This window comes from Ovis aries, chromosome 11 (assembly GCF_016772045.2).
Source record: "Ovis aries strain OAR_USU_Benz2616 breed Rambouillet chromosome 11, ARS-UI_Ramb_v3.0, whole genome shotgun sequence".
Classification (NCBI taxonomy): domain Eukaryota; kingdom Metazoa; phylum Chordata; class Mammalia; order Artiodactyla; family Bovidae; genus Ovis; species Ovis aries.
Genome location: NC_056064.1, coordinates 28819758 through 28838261, shown reverse-complemented (window position 1 = coordinate 28838261; position 18504 = coordinate 28819758). Strand labels below are relative to the sequence as shown.

The following is an 18504-nucleotide window of genomic DNA, read 5'->3' as shown; positions in this document are numbered from 1 at the left end:
TCCTTAAGGATGCAGTGTTTCCTATGAGCCAGGCATTCTGCTGGATACTAGGCGTTATTTCATTGATGGAGGTGTTATTATCAATATCCCCAGAGTATGGATGAGGACACTGAGGCCACAAAGAGTAGGATTAGTACTTGAACCAGAGTCCCTTTGATTATACCAGAATGCTTCAATAGTTTTTACCTGGACCTGATAGCACAGAGAATTCTGGGATCACACAGCATCAGAGCTGGAAGTGGGAATGGCTATACAGCATCTGGTCCAGCAGTTTTGGTGGAGGAGAGAAGCTAGCTGCCCAAGATGCCCCTCCAGTATCAGACATAGAGGCCACCCAGGAGCCATCTCAGAGGGAGAAGAAAGGCCCAGGGTGGCCTAGGGAAAGAAGCAAAGGGCTCAAGGCCTCACTCCAGTGTTCTTTCCCAAGCTGTGTGCTGGGCTGCTGGTGAGCCCAATGGCAACCCGCTCCAGTACTCTTGCCTGGAAAATCCTGTGGACAGAGGAGTCTGGTGGGCTGTAGTCCATGGGGTCGCTGTTAGTTGGGCATGACTGAGTGACTTCACTTTCACTTTTCACTTTCCTGCACTGGAGAAGGAAAAGGCAATCCACTCCAGTGTTCTTGCCTGGAGAATCCCAGGGACAGGGAAGGCTGGTGGGCTGCCGTCTATGGGGTCGCAGAGAGTCGGTCACAACTGAAGCGACTTAGCAGCAGCAGCAGCAGCAGACATCAGTGTTTCTAGAATTGCAATGTTCCAGTAATTGCAAAGCCAGAATAGAGACCCACTAGGTGGGATTTTTTTTTTTCAATTTAGGCTGTGCTGGGTCTTCATTGCTGTGCACAGGCTTTCTCGGGTTGCAGCAAGCAGGGGCCTCTCTTCATTGCTGGGGAGGGCTTCTTTTGTTGTGGAGCACAGGCTCTAGGGCACCCTCGGTAGTTGTGGTGCCCAGGCCTAGTTTCCCCTCTGCATGTGAAATCTTCTGGGACCAGGAATCAAACCCATGTTTGTGGATTCTTCACTGGACCACCAGGGAAGTCCCTAGGCAGGATCTTTAAAACAACAGCAAAGTGAATGATCTAGGGAGCAATCTAGAAGAAGGCAGACACCTGCCTTCTACTCTTTTGACATCTGACCTCTACTTCTCTCCCCTACCCCTCTGTCCACTCCTCTTGGTCCCTGAGACAGTGGACCCCCCAGGCTTATTACCACAGCTCTTTTCCCCATTCTTGGCCAGGGGCAGTGCACCAGGCTCTCCAGGGGTGGAAACCTTCAGCTCCAGTGAGAAACCAATGGAAAAGAAAACACAAATTCAGTTTTAAAACTTATTTTAATCATTAGCAGAACAAAAGCAAGCAGTCTGTGTGTGGCACCCCATTTGTGGAGTGAGTGAGTGAGGACTTATTTACAAACACTTTTTAAAAGTCCCTTTTATAAATGGCTGGGCCCTGAATAACTGATTTTCAATAGCATCCAGTGCTCCCAAGACGTCTGTTTCCTTTGACGGATGTGTTCTGAACCTGTTCTCAACCAGCTATGCTGGGAACCAGCTAGGAATTCACACAGCCCAGCTTTCTAGGTGCTAAGCCAGTGAGAAACGGAAGAAACTTTTACAGAACGAAAAAACTAGGGCATAGATCTTAATGATTGAATTGTAGATAATCTGGACGCAAAAAAGAAACCTTTGCTTTGCTATGTACTTGCCTAAGGTCATTGCTTCAGTTTCCCCTGGTGCAGAGCAGAGCCAGGCCTGGGAGGAGGGGAAGATGAGCACTTCAGGTACAAAATTTAAGGTGGGTGACCAAAAGCTCAGTAATCAAGATAAATAATACTTTGATATAATCATTTTAAAATAAAAATTAGAGTTAAAATGTCCATTATGAGCAAAATATTAAAAATTTTTTCTGGCTGCATTCCGCATCATGTAGGATTGTAGTTCCCCAACCAGGATAGAATCCACACACCCTGCAGCGGAAGCATGCAGTCTTAACCACTGGACCACCGGGGAAGTTCCTCAAAAATTTTTAAAGTCAGGACCAGACCCTGCGTTTATATCTCATGGTCCCACTTACTCCACCCTCATCCTGGCCTGGTTCCAATAAAATATCATTTTTATGAATGGTCCATGGGCTGTAGCTCACAGAATTGTTGTTGCTTTTTTATCACATTGAAATAGTACTTGACGATTGTGGAGTTTTGTTTTTGTTTTTATTTTCAGTACTCTCTTCAATTTTGCACCTGAACTGAGATCCTCACTTGCCTCATCCTGGTCCCTGTCCTGCTGCCGACTGTCCTTGACAATGGAGTTGCCAGGTGACGTACCAGATATACAATTAGACTTGAATTTCACATAAAATATATCCCGTGGGATATACTTAGACAATACTATTATTCATTGATCCAAAATTCAAATTTAATTGAGGATTGTGTATTTTTAACTGCTGAATCTGGCAACCATACTTGATAAGCGTCATACCTCCCGTCCCCCTAAAATAAGGCAGAATTTGGCCCCACAGCAATATATCCCGCCCACCCACTCATGTACAGTTCATATATTATAAAAGCAACACTCTGTTTCCATAGAGCATTCCTCCTTTGACCTTCCTCAGCCTCTCACCTTACAGTTTCAGTCACTGAACTTGTCCCTAAGCCTGGGCCCTCCTCTGCCTCCAGAAACATCCTCCACTCAGGGCCTGCAGCACAACTCATTCCCCATCGGCAGACTGGGCTCTCTAACCCTGGCTCCCTCAGCACCCCCTTGACATGTCGAGATCACCCACAGTCCTCTCATTTCAGCTGGGTACCCTCCAGCTCTTAGCATCAATTTCCACAGGAGGAGTAGAATTCTTATCAGTGGGGACTTAGGTCAGGGAGGGCAGTGGGTAAACCCCCCGGGGAAGCAGGTTCAGCCATTGATGGCAAACCAAACATGGCAGAGAACAATAGGCAAGTAAGGCTTGAAGAAGTCATACTCAGAAAGGCAGATGGAGCCGGAAAGGTGAGAAAACAACAATGGCAACTTTCAGAGGGGCCCTGGGAGCTGGGGCCAACACTCCAAGGAAGGATGGGTTTGTCTCGGGTCAAACAGAACTCCCATGGAGTGGGATCCGCACTGTCAGAGAAGGAGGGCAGGCAGGTCACAGCCTAACCGCTGAATGCAGAATGCCGCAGGCCTCGCTGGACCAGCGGCCAGCTCAGAGGGGCTTCTAGTTCCAGCACATCCTGCCCTGGAGTTTCAAAATGTAGGCTTGCATCAGAATTGCCCGGGCTGCTTGTTATTCAAGTCCCATCACCGGCCATCTAAGTGCTCAGGTGCGCTCTCTCAGTATCTTTGCCATGAATGAGTCAGACTCTGCATGTTAAACCCTTGGCAGGTTGTCCTGGGACACCCTGCTCCCGACTTCAGATGGACACCTGGTGAGCGCTGGCCTCTGTTTCAGAGCCGACATCTCTCTCGATCCTCAGGCTCCAGTCACTTGAATTTAGGGCCAGCCCAGGAGGCTAGTGGTCATTCTGGAAAACACACCTCAGGGGTGATGAGGATGACAAGGGCAGGCAGAAGTGGTGAGGGTATGCAGCCTCTGTCTATGGAGCAGGGAAAGCCTGGAAAGAGTTGTGGCGCTGGAGAGAGCCGGGTGTGCCTGAACGATGCTCACCCTGCATCTCCAGCTTGGCCACCGCCTCCTTCAAGTGCTCAGAAGTCCTCGGGAACCGGTGCAGTGGGCTCCTGCCTAGATCTCACTCTCCTCAAAGATCTCCTCCATGGTGTGCCCCAGGGTGAAGTCACCCTCGCTGCTCTCCGACAGGCTGCTGCCGCGGGGCCAGGCTGCGTGGCCTTGACGAGGCGGGGTGCCCGCCACCCCTAGGCTCTCCCTGGTCGAGTGCAGGAGCCGCCCACCACCAGGCAAGGGCCGCGCCTTCTGCAGTGACCCAGAGTTGGTCCCTTCCGAGAGCTTCTTGGGACATTTCCCCAGGAATCGGAAGTTCTTTCCCAGGACCCAGGCTCTGCAGCCCGAGTGGTGGGCTAGCAAGAAGCGGGCCCACTGCTTTCGCAGCTCGGCCTTCACCTGCCAGGTGAGAAGAGAGCAAGGTTACTGCCCGGGAGTCATTGAATCCTGCATCCACTCAGCAAATGCGTGTTGAGTGGCTACTCAGGACCACCCTTCGGAAACTTGCATTCTCACTAGGGGAGAGGAAGAGAGAAGCAAACACAGACATTTGAGCAGAGCAGAGGGTGGTAACACCTGTGGCTGTTAAGCAGGACCACGGGAGGAGGCAACAAAAATATGAGACACAGTGTTTAGAAAAGGACTGTGTCAAGGTGGCATTTGACACCTGCTTGATGAATTAAGGGTCCCTGCGTGAAGACATAGAAAAGGCAGCAGTGAGCAACAGACAAGGTTTTGCTGTCAAGCAGCTTACATTCTAGTGGAAGGTGGCAGAGATCAATATTTAAACCTGGGGTTGGGAGAGGGGAGGGTGAAAGGGAGCTGGAAATCTCACCGGCTCCTAAGTCAGGAGCAAACTGCTCCAGCCTGGGCCCTTCCCGTTTTCAAGCCTCTTTCCAAGTGAGCAGAGAGCTGGCTGGGGCTCTGCAGCCATAATAAATGTAACCACTGTTATGAGGCAGGGGACCTTTACCACACACACCCCAGGGTAACACCGCAGGGCAGGGACTGTTGCTACTCCCATTTACAGACTGAGGTTCCAAGAGCCGTGGTGACCTAACACAGAGCTCCTAAGCGGGTGAGTCTTCACGGCTTGATGCGAATTTTTGGACTCTAGGCCTGCAGCTGGTTCCCTCTATCACACTTGGATCCTCCTGGCTGGCATAGCTCCAGCAGGACCATGCTTGGGTTCTGTAAAGAAAACTCACCCCAACACCTTGTCCCCAGAGTCTCAGCTGCCTCTTCTCTCCACTGGACACTCGAGGTGCCCATTTGTCCCAACACATGCTGGTCACTGCATGTCTCCCCATGGCACTGTCATATAAACTGAACCCTCCAGGGGCAGCAGGATGCCAGCCCCAGCCTTGCAGGAAGCTAGAAGTCAGCACAGAAAGCTTACCTCTCCGTTAGCGAAGCAATACTGCGAGGCCACCAGTAGCCCCTGGAATGAAAGGAAGAGGTGGTGTGAAGCTCTGCTCGGTAGAAGATGTGTCTGAGGGTCACTTGGAATGTCCGCAGGCCAGCCCTAGTCTCAGCAGCTTCTACAAGAGGCAGGCAGCTACTTGCTTGTGCTAACTAGTTAGTCTAGTTAGTATGTACTGGTGACATTAACTCGGATTTCCATGGGGTCTCTTCTTACTTTGACACCCACCGCCCATATCAGCCAAGGCATTTGCTTAGGCGGTCATAGGTCAGTGATGTGTGTGTGTGTGTGTTAGTCGCTCAGTCGTGTCCAACTTTTTGCAACCCCATGGACTGTAGCCTGCCAGGCTCTTCTGTCCATGGGAGTCTCCAGGCAAGAATACTGGAGTGGGTTGTCATTCCCTTCTCCAGAGGATCTTCCTGACCCAGGGATCAAACCCAGGTCTCCTGCAATGCAGGCAGATTCTTTACCATCTGAGTCACCAGGAGAAGCCCAACATCATTTATCCAGTTATACAAATACTGAAAAAGGCAAATGTCCCATTTCTGCTTGTCCATAGTGGGCAATTAAACTATTTTTGTTTTTGCCTGACTTGCATCCTTTCCTGACCCTTCCCCAGTCCCTGGGCTTCTGGCAGGGCTGTCAATCATGCGGTCCTCATGTTCTGTGAAAGCTATCATCACCATAAGCTGCTCAAATGGTCATGTGACCCTAGCAGGGCCAATCACAATTCTTTTCACTAACAAAGAAGGCTTCATCTCTTCCCCTCATTGGCCAACTTCAGAGTCAAAGTCAGTCTGGAGACACTCAAGGGTATCTCTCCCAGCCACACAGAGTGAGCCCATCTGAGGATAAGGCCAACATAGAGAAAAGTTGAGGCTGGAGATTGTCAAGAGATGGGTTTCGGTGATACTGCTATGGCTTTCCTGAGACACGAGGGTCTCTGGGACTTAGACTGTGTGTCTGATACACTGGAGCTCCATATGTGTGCAGGACCCAAGGGCTTGAGTGTTTATGGGAAGAACATCATAAAATGCCAGGATTCACAAGGAAAGGACACATTTCTAAACAGAGACTGAAGGTCATGGCGTAGGCTGACTCCTCCATCCCTCTTGATAACATTTCTCTCATCTACTGTTGCTAGGGTGAGAGGTTTGGTGCTGGGAACAGAGCTGGAATTGAAAAGGAATTATAAAATGTTGTTCTGGGCGGGGGGGAGATTTTTATGCTCGTCCTTAGGGAAGCCAGAGGTCGCCATGCGGGCTGACACGACATCAGTCACGTGTTTGGATTCTGCCCAGGGGCTGGGAATTTTCCTTCTCCTGGGCACCTTTAATCCATGGCTACAGAATGGCTCTGCTCTAGGGCTCCTAAAGGGGGCACAGTGCAACCAGTTTACCGTTCTCACACACTCGGTCTCCTTGGAGGGTCAGAGCTGCTCCGTGCAGTTGGCAGGGCAGGTGTTATTTGCCTCTGGGTCTAGGATATTAGAACAGGGTGCTGGAACTCTCGTGAATCAGTTGGCTAAAATAGGATTCCACATCACAAGTGTGTCTTTCACTTCTTTGCGTTCCTGAGTCATGGATGGAGGAACATCCTGGAGTCTGGTTAATTCTTGTTCTAGATAAAGCAAGTGTGAAGGGCTCGGCCCCCGAGCAGATGGCTCTCACCCCATATGTCACCACCACATGGCAGTCTCTCCGCAGATCCCTTGAGAGCAGCGGGAGGCTGATGAAATCCTCTAAGCAATAAGACCTTGGGAGAGCGAAGGCTCCCCCACCAAAGCAGTTCAGTTCAGTCGCTCAGTCGTGTCCGACTCTTTTTGACCCCATGAATCGCAGCACACCAGGCCTCCCTGTCCATCACCAACTCCCGGAGTCCACCCAAACCCATGTCCATTGAGTTGGTGATGCAATTCAACCATCTCATCCTTTGTCGTCCCCTTCTCCTCCTGCCCTCAATCTTTCCCAGCATCAGGGCCTTTTCCAGCTCTTCCCATCAGGTGGCCAAAGTATTGGAGTTTCAGCTTCAACATCCATCCTTCCAATGAACACCCAGGACTTATCTCCTTTAGGATGGACTGGTTGGATCTCCTTGCAGTCCAGGGGACTCTCAAGAGTCTTCTCTAACTCCACAGTTCAAAAGCATCAATTCTTCGGTGCTCAGCTTTCTTTATAGTCCAACTCTCACATCCATACATGACCACTGGAAGAACCATAGCCTTGACTAGACGGACCTTTGTTGACAGAGTAATGTCTCTGCTTTTTAATATGCTGTCTAGGTTGGTCATAACTTTCTTTCCAAGGAGTAAGTATCTTTTAATTTCATGGCTGCAGTCACCATCCGCAGTGATTTTGGAGCCCCCAAAAATAAAGTCTGTCACTGTTTCCGCTGTTTCCCCATCTATTTGCTATGAAGTGATGGGACCAGAGGCCATGATCTAGTTTTCTGAATGCCAAAGCAGTAAGGAAAGGAAACTGTTGGATCCAGTGCTGATTCCTGTGGCGGAGCCACTAAGACACAGCCCCCTGAATACGCACCTGCTCACCTGAGCTCCCACCTCTGCCCAGTGGCCTGGAGGGAAGAGCACAGGGTCATTCAGGAGGGCAGCCTCTGTCCCAGCACGAGGCTCTCAGTGTGCTTTTGGCTCTTTCTGGAGAGCCCATCTGATTCCTCACCCTCCTCGGCAGTGCTCTGGGGAGCGGGGCTGTATGATCAAGTGAGAAATCCCCTTCCTTTATGTGACTCCAAACATCAAGAGGTGGGTCTTATCTTCCCTCCCCTCGAGGCTGGGATGATCTTGTGACTCCTCCTATGAGCGCAATGTGGTGGGAAGTGACATTCTGGGAATTCTGACCCTCCCTCTTAGAACACTTGCTCTGGGGATGTTCTGGGAGTCCAGCTGCCATGCTTCGAGGCACACAAGATACATGGAGAAGCCACGTGGTGGAGGATGGAGGCTCTCTGATCCATATCCTCAGCGGAGCTCCCACACAACCGTCGATGGCAACATTCAGCCATCGAATGAGCCATCTTGGATGTTCCAGACCGATCCAGCCTTCAGATGTTTGCAGCCTCATTCAAAGATGACATGTATCAAAAGGATCACTCTGACAGCCCAGCTCACAGAATCCTTCAGGATAATAACATAGTTACTGCTTCAAGCTACTTCTTTTGGGGCTAGTTTGTTACACAATAATGGGTGACCCAAACATGCTTCCAGTCACCAGAGAGTTTGATAGGCTAGGATTCTTTCTCAGAAATCTGACCCACAAGACTCCGCATGAATGTCTCATCCTAAGCTGGCTTTGGGTATGTGAGATGAGCTGATCAAGGGGTCGCTTGACGGATCAAGCTCTCTAAGGAAGAAAGGGCACCAGATACTTCTGACAGAACAGCTGTAGGCTTTTTTGTTGCTGTCATTTCTCGTTTGGGATTACTTTTTAAAGAAGATTAAGACCAAGCAACATAGGAAACCCAAATGACTAAACTATATAGCCTTTGAAATCCCCTCAAAAGACTGAAATAAACATGGTTTCAAAATGAAAAAAATTATCAGTGTGTGCTCTCTGTTCAAAACTACGTGCAATTCAGCTCTAACAGAAGGAAAAAAAGGGCCATTGTCCAGTGACCCCTACCACCCCTCAGGCTCTGTCTCCCTGGCCTCTGGTGAGTGTGCAGTGGTCAGGGGCATTTCCTTCACTCTGCCCACAGATTCTCAGTACCTGACAGTGTCTGCTGGTGGTGGCTACAGGACTCTGATATAGGGACTTCCCTGGTGGTCCAGTGGCTAAGACCACATGCTCCCAATGCAGGGAATCCAGGTTCGATCCCTGGTTAGGGGACTAGGTCCCACATGCAGCCACTAGAATTCATATGGCACAACTAGAAGATTCTGCCTGCCTCAACTACGACAAGGTGCAGCCAAACACATAAATAAAAATAAATATTAAAAAAGAGACTGTGCAATAGGAAACTTGGGTCTGACCTTCACAGAGCACCTGAGAAGCCCTACTGCATAGTGGTTACAAGCAAGGCTTAATCTCTGAATGCAAATCTCATCTCTGCTACTTGTTAGCATATGCAAAAGTTCCTCTGGGCCACGGATTTTTCAACTATTAAAACGATAGAATAGTCACTCCCTCACAGTGAGAATGTGAGGATTCAATGACGTTTATTTTGACCCAAACAAAACCACTTCTGGTGGCATCTCTGCCAATGCAGGAGATTCAAGAGACTTGGGTTTGATCCCTGGGTCAGGAAGATCTACTGGAGAAGGAAATGGCAGTCCACTCCAGTGTTCTTGCCTGGAGAATCCCATGGACAGAGGAGCCTGGTGGGCTACAGTCCATGGGGTTGCAAAGAGTCAGACGTGACTGAGCACAGCACAGAAAATCACTTCAGCCGGCCTCAGCCATCTGGGTCTGCAAAGCTTAGGCTCTAGATGAGTGGGGAAGTCATCTAGAAAGTTCAGCCCAGGAATCCCATGAAAGAGACCTGAGACAGACCTGCTATGTCCTACCTGGATTCCTGCCCCCCAGAATCATGAGAAATAATAAAGATGACTGTCATTTTAATCCACTAAGTAATGGATGACAATTTAAGCAATGGATGAGCAAAACACCTAGGTACCTCAACCACAGCTGGCATCTTGTTTCTAGATTCAGCTCCCACACAACTGTCAAGGTTCAAGGGCCTCCTGGTCTCTACTCACTGTTCATTTTGCACAAGCTCTGCAGAGAACCCAGCAAAAATAGGCACTTAATGAAAGACTCCATGCTGACACTCGCAGAGAAAATGACTGTGAGTCACGCCAACTATTACAGAGCAGGAAGCAAACCACTTTCCCTTTTGTAGTCACCAAGTCATGCTGGCAAGATCAAAGCAACATTTCCCTCTCCACATCCTCCTAATTTAAAAGGCCCTAGCTGATCAATCCTGCCATTACTTTTTTCCACCTGCAGGCTCTCGAACTTCTGAGTCTGTATGGATCAAAGGCATTAGGCTTCCTACAAAGGCAAGAAGTCCTTGTTCAGACATCTACTTACATGGAAGGAGCTCAGAGTCAATTGAATGAAGAGTCGTATAAGTCTTGGAAATCCTTCAACTTGATCATCAGTGATGAAAGAGAAGAGAATCTCATGAACACCCAATAAAGGGATGAGGACCAGCGTGGACTTGGCCAATCTGCAAATAACAACCGAACAGGTGTCATGAAAGCCACCCTGGGGACAGGCAACCTTTTCTCCTCTTCTGTGTACTGATTGTGCTTAGTCGTTCAGTCGTGTCTCTTTGTGACCCCATGGACTGCAGCCCGCCAAGCTCCTCTGTCCATAGGGACTCTCCGGGCAAGAATACTGGAGTGGGGTTGCCATGCCCTCCTCCAGAGGGTCTTCCCAACCCAGGGATTGAACCCAGGTCTCTCGAATTGTAGGTGGATTCTTTACCATCCAAGCTACCAGGGAAGCCCAAGAATACTAGAGTGGGTAGCCTATGCCTTCTCCAGGGGGAATTTCTCAACCCAGGAATTGAACTGGGGTCTCCTGCACTGCAGGGGGATTCTCTACCAGCTGAGCTACCAGGGAAGCCCTTTAGGGTAGCTCTAATCGTATTGATAAGTAGTTGGTTTTTCTGTTTGTCTCCTTGGGTACATACACATTGAATGCCCTAAGAGCCAGTATGGTCTTGTTCACAGATGCATCCCCACACTTGACTCATGGAAGATGCTCAAAACCATGAATTAGATGGATGAATGGATCCCCCCCATACAGATTATGGTATACCTACAGATCTTAACGTTGTGTTTGATGGGTATATTTACATGTACATGAGTGTCCCCCTGGGACATTACACAACAAGATTCTATTACCTGGCCACCAAGTGTCTCTACTTCTTTCTCTAGTCAGGACTTCAACGTCAATGCCTTACAGAGCCAGAGAAGGGAAAGAAAATGACTTGCCCAGGGTCACACAGCCACTAAGTGGTACCTCCCAGCCCGGAAGCAGGGCTTCTGACCTCACACTCAGGCCTTGCACACTACAAGCAGGATTTCATCATCTGTCCCCATGCTGCTCCCAACCCGACAGCGAGGGCAGCAGGAAATGAGAAACTGATCCTTCTCATAAAAAGCACCGTGTGGACACCGCTGTTGTATACACTCTACACAAAAAAGACAAACATTCCTTTGTACCACCCACATGCAAATACACAGCTGGGACCCAGACATTCCGTACAGCATACCGGTGGTTCCCAAATGGGCTATGAGAATTCCTACAAAGCTTTGGGGGAAAAAAAAAATATGTATATATATATATATATATATATATTATTGGTTGGCTCTCAATACAGCTTCATGGGCCCCATATCAACCCCCTGAATCAAAATCTCTGGAGGTTGGGTCCAGGGAATGAGGATTTGTAAAGGATTCCCCGTGGGATATCAAGCAGCCACATTTGGAAACAACTTCTCTTCACTGTTGAGCAGCTTAATTTCAAACTAACTACATGAGCAAAGGTGACTCACATTTGGGGCATAAACAAAGCTACTGTCTGATACACATTTGGGGAAAAAAGAGCTTAAATGTAATGATTTTTTTTTTTTTTTTTTTTTTTTGCCCAAGTCACTTGTCTTAAAGGGCCAGACTAGGAGAAGTTTCCTTTCTCCTCACTGAATAAAAACCCATGGAGTTAAAGATGTGGAGGGACTTCCCTGGCAGTCCAGTGGTTAAGACTCTGCACTTCTGCTGCAGGGGTTCAGTCCCTGGTCAGGGAACTAAGATTCCACATGCTGCATCTTGAAGTAAAAAAAAAAAAAATGGTGTGGGAACAGAGAGAGTCAGCAGCCCCCATGTGCAGTATCTTCAGGGAGGTTTAATTTTATCCAAGAGAAAGCATCTACTACGAATCTTGTGTTTAAATGTTTTCAGTGAAATGAAAACCCTCACCTTTGCACCCTAAAAGGACCTACAGCCAATAAGAGTTGAGCAGGAGTCACCAAGGAGAGGGACGCCCCCCACCCCCAGCACGTGGGCTGAGCGTCCCAGGACAGATCCCCGGGACCAAGGCATGGAGAATCTGAGATGCAGCTACCGGTTAGGTGATCCTCCTGGGCCGAGCTCACGCCTACTAGAGCTCCCACACCCACCTGTGCACGCTCACTTAGCTGAGCCACATTAAGGTGTTCCCAAGCAGAGACTATGTCAAGAGTTTCGGGTTTTGCTTGTTTCTCTAATTTCCAGGAGCGTCTTAAATCAGAGGTGGCAAATTGGCATCCATGGGTTATATGTGACCTGCTGACAGCTTTTGCTTATGCTAGGTAGTGATCTTTGCTATTGGAGCCGCCCTTAAATAATGAGATTTCAAGCAAAGAGGTCCAGACGTTCAGCTTCTTTTGAAAAGTGGGGAGATCCGGCCAGGCTGGACCCCAGTTCCTTGTTGCCAATCGGCATCTACAGCCGTTAGAGGGAACACGGTTTCTCCAACCCAAAGAGACTGTTTGGCCCTTGCAGGCATGTGAGTCTTTGACCCTTGCTCTGAGTTACTTAAAAAATACTTATTTATTTATAAAAATATTAAAATTTGTATGTATTTATTTATGGGTCATTTTTTTAAAAAGATTTATTTAGCTGTATTGAGTCTTCGTTGTGGCACATGGGATCTAGCTCCCAGACCAGGGATCAAACCCATACCTCCCTGCATGAGGAGCTCAGAGTCTTAGTCCCTGGACTACCATGGCAGTCCCTATTTTGGATTTTAATAACACATACTTTCATGCATGTCTTATCATCAACTTATTCTCAGGGCCATGCTATGACATTATGTTTTTTAAAAAAACTGTTCATCTTGCAACACTTTTAGATCTACAGAAAAGTAGCAAAGATCACACAGAGAATTCCCACATACCCTTCCCTTCCCCTGATGTTTAAATCTTACAGACCCATGGGACCTTTGAAACTAAGCACTAAGAAACCAGTGTTGGCACGTGGCCAATAACTATCCTCCAGACTTTACCCAGATTTTCACCAGCTTTTCCAATAACGTTCTTTACACATTCCAGAATCCAGTCCAAGGTCCCCACGCTTAGCATGGAAGAATTGTTAAGGAATGATCATCTTCTAATGACTTTTTGGGTCATTTTAGTAACTGCTATCTCTCTGTGCATATTCCAAAGGAATTTCCCATTCCTCATATGATTCTGAGTTCTCTTTGGACAAAAGACTATTTACATCTCTGTTTGGATGAAAATCCATAAGCACCTGTAGCAGCTCCTCTTCTGAACTGTGTTTATGCCCCGTTTTCATCTACAGTCGCTTGCTTATTTTAATGGTTTTGTTTACTGCAGTCAGTTAGCTCTTCAACTGGAGAAGGAAATGGCAACCCACTCCAGTATTCTTGCCTGGAGAATTCCGTGGACAGAGGAGCCTGATGGGCTGCTGTCCCTGGAGTCCCACAGAGTTGGACACAACTGAAGTGACTTAGCATGCATGCATGCATTGCAGAAGGAAATGGCAACCCACTCCAGTATTCTTGCTTGGAGAATCCCAGGGACAGAGGAGCCTGGTGGGCTGCCGTCTTTGGGGTCGCACAAAGTCAGACACGACTGAAGCGACTTAGCAGCAGCAGCAACTCTTCAACAAATATTTATTGGGCATCTGTTCTGGACATGTGAGTAAGTACAGAGAGTAGGAGGAGGAGCTGGGGCCAAAGGCAGTGGGACTCGAAGACAGTACCTGGGGCCGGGGTTTGAATCCCAGCACTGCCAAGTACTAGCGATGTGGCCCTGGGCAAATTATTTAACCTCTCTACCTGTACAAATAAGGATTATACTACTATTATCATATGCAATGTTAAAATAATAATACAAATATTATTATTAATAATAATTCCTAACATTGCCATTTTAAGGACTAACTAACATGGGGCCAACCCTCAGACTAATCCTTACTGATATGCGAAGCATAATCAATAACATTTAGTTGTCACTGTTTTTAAAGAAGCCATCTCTCCCTCAGCTTGCTCACAGTCTCAGTGACTTGGATCAATTTGTCTTCCATTTGTGACATTTTTCTGAAAGTCCTTTATAAGTTCACTAACAAATGGTTCTGGGCTTCCCTGGTGGTCCTGTGGTTAAGAATTTGCCTTGCAATGCAAGAGGCATCAGTTTGATCACCCGTCCAGGAAGATGCCACATGCGGCAGGGCAACTAAGGGCACCACAACTATTGAGCCGCAACTCCTGGAGCCCATGCTCCGCAACAAGAGAAGCCAGTGCAATGAGAAGCCCATGCTCCATAACTAGAGGGTAATCCTCGCTCTCCACAACTCGAGAAATCTGCAGGCACAGCAACGAAGACCCATCACAACCAAAGACAGATAAATATATTTTTTTAAGTTATGTACTTTAAAAAATAAAATAAAAATAAATTTTTAAAAAGACATGATTCTCCTTTATAAGTTCATTAAGAATCCTGCCCCATGCATCACACAGAAAGTTAAGATCATTTATCTAGGAGGAGCGTGTCACCTCTGTGCCGGGAACCACAAGGAACAGAGAACTCCCTCCAAGCTGAGGGTCTACTGGAGTCTGTCCACAATCCAGGGACACTGCTCTCTCTCCAGGTCTGCCTCAGTTGTCCTTTCCCAGACCATGCAGCTGGGCTGGTTACAATTTACTGCTTGAATGATGGAAGCCGGGGAATGAGGGATAGGATTACAGAAGGTTCTGGAGTCCTAGCAACTTGCCTCTTTGGCGAGTCTCAAGTGTGTCTAATTTAAACTTTCCTAAAATATACTCCTGGAGGGGGTCCAAATCTTGAGAACTACATTCTGAAAGTTCTCGAAAACCTGGGAGAGTTGGAGGCCGGACTGTTCCTACCAGAGTTTGGACAAAATGCATTGGCTTCATCACCCCCTTCTCCTCATCCTTGCAGGGGCCCCAGTAGAGGGGGATGTGGAAGAGGAGGACCTGCCAACATGGGGGAGGGCAGTATGAGCTGAGTGTGCTCATGACCCCTTGGGGTGACGGGAAGCAGCCCTCCCAGCACTTAGAAATGAGGGAGTTAGCACTGCTCAGACAAAAAAGATAGGCAAGGGCACAATTCCCTGGACCAGGTGGTAAAATATGGTGGCCCAAGAGACAGATCCCTGGGGATTCCCCTCGTAGTCCAGTGGTTAAGAATCTGCCTTGCCATGCAGGGGCTGTGGGTTCGATCCCTGGTTAGGGAACCAAGACTCTGCATGTCACAGGGCAACTGAGCTCAAGCACAACTATGGAGCCTGCGTGCTCGAGAGCCCACAAGACACAACTGGAGAGTCCTTGTGCTGCAGTGGAAGATCCCATATGATGTATCAAAGATTCGTGTGCCACAACTAAGACCCACTGCAAATAGATAAAAATAAGTAAATGTTTTTTTTAAAAAAAGAAAAGAGAAGTTTGAGAGACATTGTCTTGGATAACTCTAGAGAAGAGCTTGGAAAAGAGGATGTCAGGCTGCTTAGAAACATACTTTTCACGGTCCAGCCAGAAAATTCCATGCATCTGGTCCCATGGTCTGTGTATTCTGACTGTGTGTCAGAATCTTCTAGGAACTCTCCTGCAAGAAGTCCATGGGCGGGGAACACTGGTGGTCCAGTGGTTGCAATCTAGAACCTGTGCTCACAACAAGAGAAGCCCCCCATGCAACTAGCGAAAACCTGTACACCACAACAAAGACCCAGCAAAAGAACCCCCCACCCAAAAGAAGTCCATGTGGTGGGGCTCCATGCCTCGATACTGAATCTAATACCCAGTGGAGGGGCTCATGAGTCAGGGCTTTGGGGCTGGCTATCTGGTGATGCTTAACATAGCCAGGATGGAAAGCTATCAGGGGGCCACTGAGGGTCTGCAGCTCAGGGATGACCCAGTGGTCCATGGTGGGCTTTGGCAGGGTTTAGGCACTCTGTCTGTGTGAAAGGTGGTGCCTTGACACTTGTCTGCCCCTGTTTCTGCCTCTTGGGAGTGCTGTCCTCTGACGGGTTTTCATGGTGACTGGGTTTCCCCGGTGCCTGGTTAGTGAGAGGATTCCCCAGTGAATGGACCCAGGCAGGGTAGGGGGGAGAAGCCCTGCTCTTGGCCTTGGATCTCCACCCTCAGAGAGGGGTGAGACGCTTAGCCTTGGGAAAAGGGCCAGAGAGGCTGTCAGCCACTTGGAGGCTTGGCCAGAGGTGCCCAGAAAGACACATAGCTCTGTGTGGTCCAAGCCAGCCCAAATACCCCCCAGCAATGGGGGTTTGCATAATATCTGAGCCAACAACTGTATATATTTGCCTGGTCCTGAACTGTATGTGTTTATGCTCCTGGAATTCCCGAGGGTAGGGGGTTCGGCTCATAGGATTTGGGGTCTGGAAACCCCAGGCAAATACTATTCATTGCGTCTACTTAGGACCTCCTTGAACCCTCATCACAAGTTGAGGATGGGTCTGGGGTGACTCTCCCAGGTGACACACCAAAAAGCAGACCTGGGGAGGCCAAGCGACTTGCCCAAGGTCAATCCAGGGTGAAGGTCAGCATCGGCCCTCCTGATTCATTCTACTCCCACATCCCCATCCTTGGCGAGCTGGAATGTGTGCTCCTCACAGATGGGGTCCCCATCCTATTTTCCTTTTACTTGAAGAACAGTGACGGCACACCATAGACCCTCACTGAATGTCTGTCGGAAAAATGAAAAGCGACCTTCCCAGCACACCTGGCTCAGGGTGGCTTCTGGCCTTAGAGAGGGAGAAGTCCAGCTATATAACCACTCTCACGCACATCTCTGCCCCTGGTCTGCCACGTGGACTAAAATCTCTTAGGTTTTGAGCAAAACTTTGGGTTAAAACACTGCATCCCCAAGAAGCACACACATGCTATAGAAAGTAGAATAACTGGGAAAAGAGGAGGGGAGGGGGACCTTTGTCTCGCATTCATTCAGCATTTGATTGACAGCAACACAGAGGTAAGTAATCACCCACAATCTGACACTGTGAGACAGGACTGTGGTCGCCATGGAAACAGAACAAGGGATGCAGCAAAAGTAAGTCCCAGAGAAAGCATGACTGTGTTAAAAATGTACTTCTTTGGGCTCCAAAAGTTTGTGATCATATTACTTGAGGTCTTGCTGCTGCTGCTGCTGCTAAGTCGCTTCAGTCATGTCCGTCTCTGTGTGACCCCAGAGACGGCAGCCCACCAGGCTCCCCCGTCCCTGAGATTCTCCAGGCAGGAACACTGGAGTGGGTTGCCATTTCCTTCTCCAATGCATGAAAGTGAAAAGTGAAAGTGAGGTTGCTCAGTCGTGTCCAACTCCTAGCGACCCCATGGACTGCAGCCTACTAGGCTCCTCCATCCATGGGATTTTCCAGGCAAGAGTACTGGAGTGGGTTGCCATTGCCTTCTCCAGCTCAAGGTCTTAAAAACACCCAAATACTCTCTTCTGAGTTGTTGTTGTTCAGCTGCTATGCCATGACCGACCCTTCTGTGACCCCATGGACTGTAGCCCCCCAGGCTTCTCTGTCCATGGGATTCTCCAGGCACAGATACCGGGGTGGGTTCCCATCTCCTTCTCCAGGGGCATCTGAGTTATGCTGTCTTTTATTCTGTTACCTCAAACAAGGCAACTGTCCAGCTCCCCTCCATGTGATTCTTTCCTGTCCCTGTAAACCACCCACTCTTAGGGGCATTTTTCACAGTTTCCTCCTGGGAATGTGTGTGTCCTTGATTACTCACCACTGACTTCATTTTTACGGGACCAGAAGGTCCTTGATCTTTAGCAAAAGCCTTACATGACACCCTGACACTTTTTTCTGAGGGGCTCTCACAGACACCATCATCTCAGGAGAGAAACATACGAATGCCATTTTCCCCCTTCCTGGGACATTAGCCAGAATAGCCAGAAGGGGTCAAAATAAACTTTGACTGTTCAGTACTGACCTCAGGCCACTCACCTGTATTTATAATCTCTGAAGCACATTTGATGAGCTTTGAGCTTAGAAATGAGAAGCTTGAGAATTTTCAGGAAGATGAAGAAATTGACCTTGAAAAAAAAGCAGATATGAGTAAGTGATCGACTCTATGTGACTATGAATATCAAGGTCACCCTAGACCCGGCCATCAGATCCTTGTCCATGGAAATGGAATGGGGCAGTTAATAGTCAGGGTAATCACCCCTCTCCCAAAGGCCAGCTCAACTGAGAGCCTGGAGAGGATTCTAAAGAGTCACTTATCCTTCTGGTTCTGGGAGACCCACCGCAATAGCCATCTGAGAAAGGCAAACAGACATGTACATTACTATTTTTAATTAAAATTATTGAGGGACTTTCCTGGTGGTCCAATGGTTAAGAATCCACCTTGCAATGCATGGGACACAGGTTCGATCCCTGGTCGGGGAAATAAGACCCCCACATGCC

General features: G+C 48.4%; 1 protein-coding gene across 3 annotated transcripts in view; it reads right to left on the bottom strand.

Annotated features, from left to right (window-relative positions):
• Positions 1-1307: 1307 nt before the first annotated feature.
• GLP2R (glucagon like peptide 2 receptor) overlaps positions 1308-18504 on the bottom strand; it is a 44442-nt gene continuing 27245 nt past the window's right edge. For 2 of the 3 annotated variants that reach the window (XM_042255664.2, XM_027975511.3), the window contains exons 10-13: positions 18043-18131; positions 10136-10274; positions 5064-5105; positions 1308-4063 (exon numbers count right to left, since the gene is read on the bottom strand). In XM_042255664.2, coding sequence (XP_042111598.1) covers positions 3728-4063; positions 5064-5105; positions 10136-10274; positions 18043-18131 — 606 coding nt within the window. In that variant the 3' untranslated portion in view covers positions 1308-3727. The remainder of the gene's footprint in view (positions 4064-5063; positions 5106-10135; positions 10275-18042; positions 18132-18504) is intronic. The other variant, XR_006061163.2, reaches the window with a different exon arrangement.